The sequence below is a fragment of the Rattus norvegicus genome, chromosome 4 (assembly GCF_036323735.1).
Source record: "Rattus norvegicus strain BN/NHsdMcwi chromosome 4, GRCr8, whole genome shotgun sequence".
NCBI classification, from domain to species: Eukaryota; Metazoa; Chordata; class Mammalia; order Rodentia; family Muridae; genus Rattus; species Rattus norvegicus.
The window spans coordinates 167,869,173-167,882,121 of NC_086022.1; the positions used below are offsets into that span (position 1 = coordinate 167,869,173).

At 37.3% G+C, this 12,949-nt stretch overlaps 2 protein-coding genes across 2 annotated transcripts; one reads left to right on the top strand and one right to left on the bottom strand.

Moving 5' to 3' along the window:
* The first annotated feature begins 233 nt into the window (after positions 1-233).
* Positions 234-1,184, top strand: Tas2r145 (taste receptor, type 2, member 145). Its single transcript, XM_002729413.1, has one exon. It carries the CDS (start codon positions 234-236, stop codon positions 1,182-1,184), a length of 951 nt encoding a protein of 316 aa, XP_002729459.1.
* Positions 1,185-6,881: 5,697 nt separating this feature from the next.
* Positions 6,882-7,844, bottom strand: Tas2r129 (taste receptor, type 2, member 129). The gene has a single exon (NM_001166683.1). The coding sequence runs from the start codon at positions 7,842-7,844 to the stop codon at positions 6,897-6,899; it is 948 nt and encodes a 315-aa protein (NP_001160155.1). The 3' UTR covers positions 6,882-6,896.
* Between the last annotated feature and the right edge of the window lie 5,105 nt (positions 7,845-12,949).

Consider the following 12,949-nt stretch of genomic DNA (forward strand, 5'->3'; position numbering starts at 1 on the left):
GTTGGATAAGAGAAAAGTCAAAACCCTAAGACTAAGAATTTCCTTAAGTAGATATCAATTTCTATCCATTGGAAGGAGTTTCCAATCACACTGAAATTACAATAAAAAGGAGCAAGATAACTATGGGAAAGGATGATTTTCGGTGGATATTTGTTTGAGAACTGAGCAGCAAGGCAAATTGATAGATGTGTGGATTCCCTCTTTCTATTCAACTGCTTACTGGATTGGTTCAAATGTACGTGATATTGATAATAGCAGTGTTTACACCTGGAATGCTGGGGAATGTGTTCATTGGACTGGTAAACTACTCTGACTGGGTAAAAAACAAGAAAATCACCTTCATCAACTTCATCCTGATCTGTTTGGCAGCGTCCAGAATCAGCTCTGTGTTGGTGGTATTTATTGATGCAATCATCCTAGAACTAACTCCTCATGTCTATCATTCTTACAGTCGAGTGAAATGCTCTGATATATTCTGGGTTATAACTGACCAGCTGTCAACGTGGCTTGCCACCTGCCTCAGCATTTTCTACTTACTCAAAATAGCCCACTTCTCCCATCCCCTTTTCCTTTGGTTGAAGTGGAGATTGAGAGGAGTGCTTGTTGGTTTTCTTCTATTTTCTTTGTTCTCATTGATTGTTTATTTTCTACTCCTGGAATTACTGTCTATTTGGGGAGATATTTATGTGATCCCTAAAAGCAATCTGACTTTATATTCAGAAACAATTAAGACCCTTGCTTTTCAAAAGATAATTGTTTTTGATATGCTATATTTAGTCCCATTTCTTGTGTCCCTAGCCTCATTGCTCCTTTTATTTTTATCCTTGGTGAAGCACTCCCAAAACCTTGACAGGATTTCTACCACCTCTGAAGATTCCAGAGCCAAGATCCACAAGAAGGCCATGAAAATGCTATTATCTTTCCTCGTTCTCTTTATAATTCACATTTTTTGCATGCAGTTGTCACGGTGGTTATTCTTTCTGTTTCCAAACAACAGGTCAACTAATTTTCTTTTGTTAACATTAAACATCTTCCCATTATCTCATACATTCATTATCATCCTGGGAAACAGCAAGCTTCGACAAAGAGCAATGAGGGTCCTGCAACATCTTAAAAGCCAACTTCAAGAGTTGATCCTCTCCCTTCATAGATTGTCCAGAGTCTTCACTATGGAAATAGCTTAAAGGGGAGACTTGGAAGGTCACTGGTAACTTGTTCTTCCGCTGAGTTCTGTTAAGTAATGCTGGACATATATGAACTATCCCTAGTGCATACTGATATTCATGAGAAAAACATCATCTCACAGTCAGGTCATAAAACACCAACTACTCTTTTACACTCTATTTACATCATTGCTAAGAAAAATTTATAGTCTCAAATATTTTAAAAAGAATAGTTAATTTTACAGGCAAAATATATGCAATTAAAATTCGCTAGGAAGGTTCATGATTCCTTATATATTAAAGTATTGTATAAGCCTCAATAGATAGAAGGTGGGCAAAAGGTTGATAGGAGATTACGAAAATCTAAAGTTAAAGAGAGAAAAACACCAACTCACATTTTAAATCATTTTAAAGCTTTTCTCTCTTTCGTTGTGTTTATTTACTTTATGTATATAAGTGGTTTGTGTGCATGTATGTCTTTGCATCCTATGTGTGCCTAGTATCCACACATCTGGAGGTAAGTAGAGGGCATCAATTTGTCTGGAAATTGAGTTACAAATTGTTGTAACACTGTAGGTGCTGGGAACTAACCTGAGTCCTGTGCCAGGGCATTTGCTGAGCTTTCTTTCCGTTTCCACAGCTTAGACTCATTGCTATTGTGTTCATTGCGTACTGATGTGGTTCCATTCTGAGGTTTGTGTCATAAGGCAGCTGTGCTGGTTGTAATCATCTTCTAATGTTCTTATACAAACCCAGGTTTTGGTAGAGATTGTAGTCTTTCTTGAGACTCTTCCACCATACCACCAATGTAATATTTTTATTAGTAATTTGAAAATTTCAGTAGGAAATGCACCCCAGTCACTCTTGCTTCCCACTCCTCACATCATCCCATAAGGTTATTCTGGAGATAGTCCAAACTCTGTAGGTTCATCCTCTGTTGTCTTGTCTCTTTGCAAAGGCTCTGTACATTTCTCAGGCTTCCTAGAGAGGCCCCACAGACCCACAGCTTAAATTATTTTTCTTTTATTTATTTTTCTTCCTTCCTTTCTTTCTTCCTTCCTTCCTTTTCTCCATCCTTTGTTCTTTCTTCCTTTCTTTTCTTTCTTTCTTCCCTTCTTTCTTTTTTCTTTCTTTTATTCTTCCTTGTCTTTTCCAGAAACTGAATTTTATTAGACAATTCGCAAGAGATTTGAACAAGACTACCTGCAGCGCTCTCTCTCTCTCTCTCTCTCTCTCTCTCTCTCTCTCTCCCTCTCTCTCTCTCTCTCTCCATCCCTCCCTCTTTTTCTTTCTCTCCCTCTAATTTTCTTTCCTTCCCTCACTCACAAATGTTCTAAAATAAAATACCAGGATCCTTACTGAGAGTCTACCTCCCAGGCTTTTCTTTTCTTTTCTTTTTTGTAAAGCAGCTTTCTGAAACCTGAGGTAATCATGGGCACATTTCATATGATGGAAACACATGACCTAAATAGCTTCTTCTTTCTCAGTAAGCATTTGTATGTAGCTTATGTAATATTTTAGTGAGTCGGAACAAAAGGAAAAGGCAGTATTAGATATGCAGAGTTCTTAGCAGTAAAGAATTAACTCAAATATTCCAAAAGAAAAGTCTCATTAATCTGAGGAAATAATATTTAAACAAAATGGGCTGAAAAATACATGCATGCATTTTATCAAAGAAGGCAAGAAGTAAAGACAAGACTTTAATAATCCAATGAACATAGAATCTAAATCTAACATTAACTCATTGGTTACTGATATTGTTTTTATTATAATGGAGGAGAATACAGTTTATAAAAGACAAAAATAAATCCTTGAGGTAACTCTCTTCTAAAGCAGCAAGCAACTTTTCTAAGCTAAGCTTTGGTATGCAAAGATAGCTAAGCATTTTGTACTCTATCACTCATCAGCATAAGTGACTGGCAAGCTAACCTTACATCAATTCAACTTCAACAGACGACCTTCCTTTTCTATCTTCATAGGCACACCAATGGTCCAGATTAGATGACTCTTTTGGTCTTCCTGTAGAGTTTCTCTCCCCTTCAGGATCCTCAAAACTTCCCCCAAGTCTTCCATAAAACTCCCTGAGTTGCTGCCCCTGATGTTTGGCTGTGGGTTTTTACATGTGTTTCAGTCATCTGCTCGGTAGTGATTCTCAGAGTACAGTTATGCTATATTTTTGTCATGCATCTATTGTTGGGTCTGGATTACCTCACTAAGGATATTTTTCTAGTTGCATCAAGGAATTTGCAAAATGTATGATATCTTTGTTTTTATTATTATTTTTATTGGATATTTTATGTATTTACATTTCAAATGTAATATTCTTTCCTGTTTCCCCTTCTCCGTCTTCCATATCCTCTCCCCCTGCTTGTATAAGGCTGTTCACCTAAACACCTTGGCATTCCCCTACATCAGGGAATGGAGCCTTCACAACTTCTCCTCCTGTCATTGACGCCAGACAATGACATCCTCTGTTACATATGCAGCTGGAGCCATAGATCCTTTCATGTGTACTCTTTGGTTGGTGGCTTAGTCCCTGGGAGCTCTTGGGGTTCGGGTTGGTTGATGTTGTTGTATGTATGGGGTTGCAAATCCCTTCAGCTACTTCAGTCCTTTCTCCAGTTCCTCCATTGGGATCACCATACTCTATTTGATGGTTAGCTGCAAGCATCCTCATACGTATCCGCAAGGCTCTGGCAGGCAAAGCCTCTCAGAAGACATCCATATTAGACTCCTGTCAGCAAACACTTCTTGGCATCAGCAATAGTGACTGGGTTTGGTGACTGCATATAAGATAAATCCCAGGTGAGGCAGTCTCTGGATTGCTTTTCCTTCACTCTCTGCTTTATTTTTTATCCCTGCATTTCCTCTCATGACTATTTTGTTACCCCATATTAGAAGGACTAAAGTATCCACACTTTGGTCTTCCTTATTTTTGTGCTTCATATGGGCTGTGAATTGTATCTTGGACATTCTGATCTTTTAGGCTAATATCCACTTATCAGTGAGTATGTACCATGTGTGTTCTTTTGTGACTGGGTTACCTCACTATGCATGATATTTTCTAGTTCCATCCATTACCCTAAGAATTCTATGAAGTCATTGTTTTTAATAGCTAAGTAGTGCTCCATTGTGTAAATGTACCACATTTTCTGTATCCATTCCTCTGTTGATGGACATCTGGGTTCTTTCCAGCTTCTGGCTATTACAAATAAGGATTCTATAAATATATTAGAGCATATGTCCTTGTTATATGTTAGAGCATTTTGTGAGTATATGTCCAGGAGTGGACCATAGCTTGGTCCTCAGGTAGCACTATGTCCAATTTGCTGAAGAACTGAAAGACTGATTTCCACCAACTATGGAGGAAGTTTCCTCTTTCTCCACATCCTTGCCAACATCTTCTATCACCTGAGTCTTTGATCTTAGCCATTCTGACTGGTGTGAGGTAGAATATCAGGTTTGCTTTGATTTGAGTATCCCTGATGAAAAGGGATGTTGAACATTTCTTTAGGTGCTTCTTGGCCATTCATTATTCCTCAGTGGAGATTTCTTTGTTTAGCTCTGAACCCCAAATTGAACAGGAATATTAGGTTCCCTGAGGTCTAATTGAGTTCTTTGTATATATTAGATATATTCCTCTATCTGATATAGGACTAATAAAGATTTTATTGCAATCTGTTGGTTGCTTTTCTCCTATTAACTGTGTCCATTGCCTTACAGAAGATTTTCAATTGTCTGAGGTCCCATTTGTTGATTTTTGATCTTACAGCATCATAAGCCATTTGTGTTCCATTCAGGAAATTGTCCCCTGTGCCCATCCATGTGTTCAAGGCTCTTCCCCATTTTCTTTTCTATTAGTTTCAGTATACATGGTTTTATCTGGAGGTCCTTGATCCACTTGGACTTGAGCTTTGATCAAGGGAATAAGAATAGATTGATTTACATTTTTCTGTTTGCTGACCTCCAGTTGAATCAGCACTATTTGTTGAAATAGCATTTTCCCCCCACTGGATGGTTTTAGCTCCTTTGTCAAAGATCAATTGACAATATGTGTGTGAGTTCATTTTTGTCAATTCTATTCCATTGATCTACCTATCTGTCTCTGTACCAATACCACACAGTTTTCTTTTCTTTTTTTTTTTAATCACTATTGCTCTGTAACACTGCTTGAGGGTCAGGGATGGTGATTTCCTCAGAGGTTCTTTTATTGTTGAGAATAGTTTTCACTATTCTGTTTTTTTTTAAATTCCAAATGAATTTGCAAATTGCTCTTTCTTTTTTTTTTTTTTTTTTTTTTGGTTCTTTTTTTTTTTTCGGAGCTGGGGACCGAACCCAGGGCCTTGCGCTTCCTAGGTAAGCGCTCTACCACTGAGCTAAATCCCCAGCCCTAAATTGCTCTTTCTAATTCTATGAAGAATTGAGTTGGAATTTTGATGGGGATTTCATCAAATTGGTAGATTGCCTTTGGCAAGATGGCCATTTTTACTACATTAATCCTGCCAATCCATGAGCATGGAAGGTCTTTCTATCTTCTTAGATCTTTTTTGATATCTTTCTTCAAGGACTTGAAGTTCTTGTCATACATTCACTTCCTGTTTCATGTTCTGACTGTTCCACATCCAATAACTCCTTCCCATGTCCCCTGTCTCCTCAAGGATTTCCCCACCCCACCCACCATACCAGACCTCTAAACTCCCTAGGACCTCTAGTCTTTTGAGGGTTAGGTGCATCTTCTCTGACTGAAACCAGACCCAGTAGTCCTCTGCTGTATATGTGTTGAGGGCTTCATATCAGCTAGTAAAATCCCATTTCATTACAAATAAAATACAATTTCTATGCCCATTCTTCAAGTTAGGGGCATCTGGGCTGCTTTCAGTTTCTAGCTATTATGAATAAAGCTGGTATGAATATAGTTAGTAAGTGACATTGTGGGATAGTGGAATATTTTGGGAGTATCTGGCCAGGAGTGGTGGTTATAGCTGGGTCTTGTGGTAGCACTCTTCTCAGTTTTCTGAGAAACTGTCAGGTTGATTTCCAGAGTGGTTGTAACAGCATGTGCTGTCACTGGAGTTTTGTTCTTTTTTTCTTTTTTTATTTTAGCCATTCTGATTGGTGTGAGGTGGAATTGCATGTTTTTTCTTTGTTTTTTTTTTTTGTTTTTGTTTTTTGATTTTCATTTCCCTGATGACTAAGGACTTTCAACCTTTCTATAAGTGTGAATTTCCTGTTAAGTTCTGTACCTCATTTTTTCCTTTTCTTTTGTTTACTTATTCGCTTTACATCCAGCTCACTGCACCATTCCAGGTCACCCCCTCCCACAATCCTTCCTTCCAACTTCCTTCCCTTTCTTCTCTAAGGAGATAAGAAATTCTTTAATTCTATAATAAGTACAATTATATCATACTGATCATTTTACTCCCTGAATATAGGAAGGAGTGCTTCCTTCTGTTATAGTTAAGTAGCTCATGATTCCCAGTGTTTGCCAAATTCTTTATCAATTTAACCTGAAATGTGAATTAATTTTAGTTACTCTCATATCAAAAATATACTATATCTTATACATTATAAATTACATAGGTGTATCGTACTTCTCTGATGTGAAATATTTGCTTATACTTTCTATCAGATTTAACAAATAAAATTGATAAAGCAATGTAAAACAATTTTTAAAGAAAATAAATAATCTTGCAGACTATCCCATGAACTCAGTTTCTTTTAGAATATGCAGGATTATCTGCAATATAATTTAGGGACCCATAAGGTGAACCTGTGCTTCAGCCACCACAACACAGAAAGAAAGGTCTGTCTCAGGTTTGTGTCTCCCCAGATCAAGACACATGAGTGTCCTGAAGGAAAAACTGCTGCAACAGTTTCACAAAACCTGATAAAAAGAATGTTCTCCATCAACTTATTCCTCCAAATTTGCATTGAAAGAAACAGAAAGAAAATGGCAGAAAGAAGGACATACATGATCATTGTTTGCAAGACTTTGATGTGAGCATTGGTGAGGGTATCTCTACATCTTTGTGCATGTTGTTGCATCTTCTTGTAATGTCTCCACAGGGAGAAAATGAGCATGAGAAAAGTTGACTGTGAAAGTGCAAATGGTATGGATGTGAAAATACAGTTATTAATGACTAAAATAACCCTGTAAAATGATACAGTGATATTTGAAGTGAAATCATACAGCAGATATCCTCTGTAGTCATCTATCTGGGCATCAATGTATGAGTTTATCAGAAGAGTGTTTAGAAACAAGAAGACCAAAGACATGAGCAAAGTCCCTGAAACTACCTTGTTAACTCTCTTCTTTAAGAAAACAAAAATAAAGTTAGAAAAATTAGCTATTTTAAGAAAATAAAAAAGGCCAAGGCATGCAGCAAGCCACATGCTAAAATGATTGCTGGTAATCAAATGGAAAATAATCACTTTTACCTCCCTTCTAGTTACCAATATATTTGAGTATTGTACAGATGCTAATATAACAGTGAATACTGTCAAAAGAAGGTAGATTCTGGAGAAAGCCAAGGCTGTGAGTATTTGATTCACTGTAGAGATTCTTCTTCTCTTGATCCAATGCATGCAGTTCACCAAAACTATAAATCCATTTCCAAACCATCCTATTATGATTTCTATAATTACAATAAAGGCAGATATGATCTGTATGATTCCATCCATTTTCTCTAAGAAAAGTTATGATTCATGAGGTCACTGAAGTCTTGGATCCTCATAACATACTCAATTTTATAAATGCTCAGTGAAGTAACAAATAGCAAATATGAAGTTTTAACAATATTAGGCTCATAGCACATCTCTTTTTCTGTGAGAGTGATTTTTCCCCATTCAGTTGAACCAAGCTCCATCCAGAGTACACTCTTTAGACCAAGTGGTGTAGAAGAGGATTTTCAAGTGAATTCTAACAGAAATTCTAAGTCTTCATGTTCTAAGATGAAAATAAATACATATTATTTGTATTGCTTCCATGATTCTGCCACAATAACATTTTAATCTGGCTACTGTAGTCCTGGGCAAGTAACTTATATATTCTACCATATATAGAGCAGTCAGAACCTAGACCTGTGTAAGGAGCTTTCTGAGTACTAGGGATGACAGAGCTAGTGTTTTGCAGAAGCTCTTAAAGCATTTTTTTGGGTTTGTGTGATTATGCCACAGACATTAAAATCTGGAGTAGAGACTCTAAAGCAAATTCAAATCAATTTTTATCCAAAAGTTATCAAAAAAGAAAATGACATTTCATACTTGTCAAAGGAAAAGTCTACCAAGATGAATTCTCATTTCTGAACATCTTTGCTCCAAATGCAAGGTCACCCTCATTCATAAAAGAAATTTACTGAAGCTCAAAGCATACATTTTACCCCACACAGTAATTGTGGGAGTCTTCAACACCCCACTCTCAGAAATTGACAGATCACAAAAAATGAACCTAAGCAGAGACAAGGTGAAAATAATTGAAGTTATGAACCAAATGGATTTAACATATGTTTATAGAACATTTCATCCTACAACAAAAGAATATATTTATTTCTCTGCAACTCATGATAGCTTCTCCAAAATTAACCATAAAATCATTAACAAAACAGACCTCAACAGATACAAGAAGATTGGGATAATCCATGCATCTTATCAGATCACCATGGACTAAGGCTGGTGTTCAATAACAAGAAAAACAACAGAAAGCTCACATACATATGGAAGTTGAACAATGCTCGACTCAATGATAAATTGATCAATAAAGAAATTAAAAAGGAAGAAAGAAAAGACATTTAATGACAATGAAGGTACAACATACCCAAACATATGAGACACAAAGTCCTAAGAGAAAAATTCATAGCACTAAGTACCCTAATAAAGAAACTGGAGAGAACATATACTAACAGCTTGATAGCACATCTGAAAGCTCTAGAAAAAAAATGAAGCAACCACACCCAAGAGGAGTAGACAGCAGGAAATAATCAAACTCGGGGTTGAAATCAACCAAGTAGAAACAAGTAAAACTATATGAACAAATATATAAACAATGAACAAAACCAGGAGCTGATTCTTTGAGAAAATCAACAAGATAAATAAACCTTTGGCCAGATTTACCAGAGAGCACAGAGACAGTATCCAAATTAGCAAATTTATAAATGAAAAGGGAAACATAACAACAGAAACTGAAGAAATTTTAAAATCAGATCCTGCTACAAAATCCTATACTCAACAAGACTAGAATATCTGGATGAAATGGATAATTTTCTAGAGAGATACCAAGAACCAATTTTAAAATAAACCATCTAAACAATTACACAAACCATAAAGAGATAGAAGCGGTCATTAAAATTCTCCCAACCAGTAAAAGCCCAGGGCCAGATGGTTTCAGTGCACGATTCTACCAGACCTTCAAGTTAGACCTAATACCAATATTCTTCAAACTATTCCACAAAATAGAAACAGAGGAACACTATCAAATTTGTTTCATGAAACCACAGTTAAGCTTAGACCTAAACCATACAAAGACCCAACAAAGGAAGAGAACTTCAAACCAATCATGCTTATCAATATCGATGCAAAAATACTCAGTATAATCTCTCAAAGCAAATCCAAGAACACATCAAAATAGTCATTCACCATGATCAAGTAGGCTTCATCCCAATGATGCAGGGATGGTTCAGTATATGGAAATCCATCACTTAATCCACTATAAAAGAAGCTCAAAGGGAAAAAACCCACATGATAATTTCATTAGATGCAGAGAGAGCATTTGACAAAATTCAACACCCCTTTGTTGTAAAAGTCTTGGAATGATCAGGAATTTAAGACCCTTATCTAAACATAGCAAAAACAATATACAGCAAACCAATAGCCAACATCAAACTAAAGGGATAGAAAATTGAAGCAATCCCATTAAAATCACAGACTAGACAAGGCTGCCTACTCTCTCACCACCTATTCAGTATATTACTCTATGGCCTATCCTGATCAATTAGACAAGAAAAGGAGGTCAAAGGGATAGAGATTGGTAATGAAGTAGTCAATATATCACTACTTGCTGATGATATAATAGTATATTTAAGTGACCCCAAAAATTCCACCAGAGAACTCCTACAGCTGATAAATAACTTCTGCAAAAGGCTGTATATAAAATTAAGTCAAAGAAATCAGTAGCCTTCCTCTACTCTAAGGATAAATACGAAGCGAAGGAAATTATTGAAAGAAAGCTGTACGCCATAGTCACAAAAAATATAAAATGCCTTGTTGTGACTCTAACTAAGCAAGGGAAAGATCTGTATGACAAGAACTTCAAGTCTTTGAAGAAAGAAATTGAGAAAGATCTCAGAAGCTGGATAAATCTCCAATGCTCATGGATTGGCAGGATTAATATAGTAAAAATGGTCATTTTTCCAAAAGAAATCTACAGATTCAATGCAATCCCCATTAAACTCCAACTCAATTCTTGATAGAGTTAGAAAGAGCAATTTGAAAATTCATTTGGAAAAACAAAAATCCCAGGATATCAAAAACTATTCTCAACAATAAAAGAACTTCCAGATGAATCACCAGCCCTGACCTCAAGTTGTATTACAGAGCAATAGTGATAAAAACGGAATGGTATTGGTTCAGAGATAGGCAGGTAGCCCAGTGGACTAGAATTGAAGATCCAGAAAAGAACCCACACACCTCTGGTCACTTAATCTTTGACAAAGGGGCTAAAACCATCCAGTGGACAAAAAGAAAGCATTTTCAATAAATAGTGCTGTTTCAACTGGAGGTCCACGTGTAGAAAAATGCAAATCAATCCTTTTTATTGTACAAATCTCAAGTCCACGTGGATCACACACCGCTACATAAAACCAGATACACTGATAGTGTGGAAGAGCCTCAATCACATAGGCACAGGGGAAGATTTCCTGAACAGAACACCAGTGACTTATGGTCTAAAATCAAGAACTGACAAATGGGACCTCATAAAATTCAAAACTTCTGTAAGGCAAAGGACACTGTTAATAGGACAAAATGGCAACGAACAGATTGAAAAAAAGATTTTTACCATTCCTACATCTGATAGATAGCTATTATCTAATATACACAAAAAATTAATGAAGTTAGACTCTAGAGAATCAAATAGCCTAATTAAAAATGAGGTACAGAGCTAAACAAAGACTTTTCAAATGGAGAATATAGAAATGTTCAATAGCTTTGTCATCAGGAAAATGCAAATCAAAACAACCCTGAGTTTCTACCTCATACAAGTCAGAATGGCAACGGTCAAAAACTCATTTGAGAGCAGATGCTGGCAAGAACATGGAGAAAGGGGAATATTCCTCCATTGTTGGTGGTTTTGCAAGCTGGTATAACCACTCTGAAAATCAGTCTTGCCATTCTTTAGAAAATTGGACATCATACTACCTGAGGACCCAGCTATACCACTCCTGGGCATATACCCAAAAGATGCACCAACATTTAACAAGGACACATGTTCCACTATGTTCATAAAATCCTTATTTATAATTGCCAAAAGCTGGAAAGAACCCCAGATGTCCTTCAACAGAGGAAAATGTGCTACATTTACACAATGGAGCACTACTCGGCTATTAAAAACAATGACTTCATGAAATTCTTAGGCTAATGGATGGAACTAGAAAATATGCTGAGTGAGGTAACCCTGCCACAAAATTCCAAATGCTCAGAATACCCAAGATACAATTCATGGACCTTATGAAGCTTAAGAAACAGGAAGACCAAAATATGGATGCTTGAGTCCTTCTTGGAAGGGGAAACAAATTATGCATTGTAATTAGAGGGTGAGAGGGCCTTTGGAGGAAAAGAGGTGGGGGAAGGAAAAAAGGGGCAGGACAAGGAATGGGAGGTGATGAGGATGATATACAGAGGGTCAGGAATGTGAAGAGTGTTGTATATCAATGGGGAATGGGGAGCTGGGGGTAGCCACCAGCAAGTCCCAGATACTAGGAAAGCAAGAGGCTCTTAGGAACCAACAGGGATGAGATTATATGAAATGCCCAACAAAGTGAAGTGAGAAGCTGTAGAGACCACATCCAGAAATTAGGCAAGGCTCCTGGGTGGGTGAAGGGGCCACCCACTCATTCATGATTTTTAACACAGAATGGCTCCTGTCTCAATGAAACATGGGGGCAAATGTAGAGCTGAGATAGAATGAAAGGCCATCCAAAGACTGCCCCATCTGGGGATCCATCCCATTATATGCAACAAACCCAGACACTTTTGTTGCTGACAAAAGCCTGATATAGCTGTCTCCTGAGAGACTCTGCCAGATCCTACAAATACAGAGGTGGATGCTCACAGTCAACCATTGGACTTAGCATGGGGACCCCAATGGAGGAATTAGAGAAAGGACTGAAGGAGCTGAAGGGATTTGCAACCCCATACGCAACCAACCTGACCTCCAGAGCTCCCAGGGTCTAAACCACCAACCAAAGAGTACACATGAAAGGATTCATGGTTCCAATTGCATATGAAGCAGAGGTTAGCATTGTCCTCCTCAATGAGAGCAAAAGCGCTCTGTCTTATGAAGGCTGGATTCCCCAGTGTAGGGGAATGCCAGAATGGTGAGGTGGAAGTGTGTGCGTGGTTTGGTGGGTGGGTAAGCACTCTCATAGAAGCAGGGTGAGAGGAGGTTCTGGAGAGAAAACTGGGAAAGGGATTACATTTGAAATATAAATAAATAAAATAACCGACAAAAAATAAATGCCTCAGAATTAATGTAAAATTCAGCAAACTTAGAGTTATTTAACAATCCATGTAGA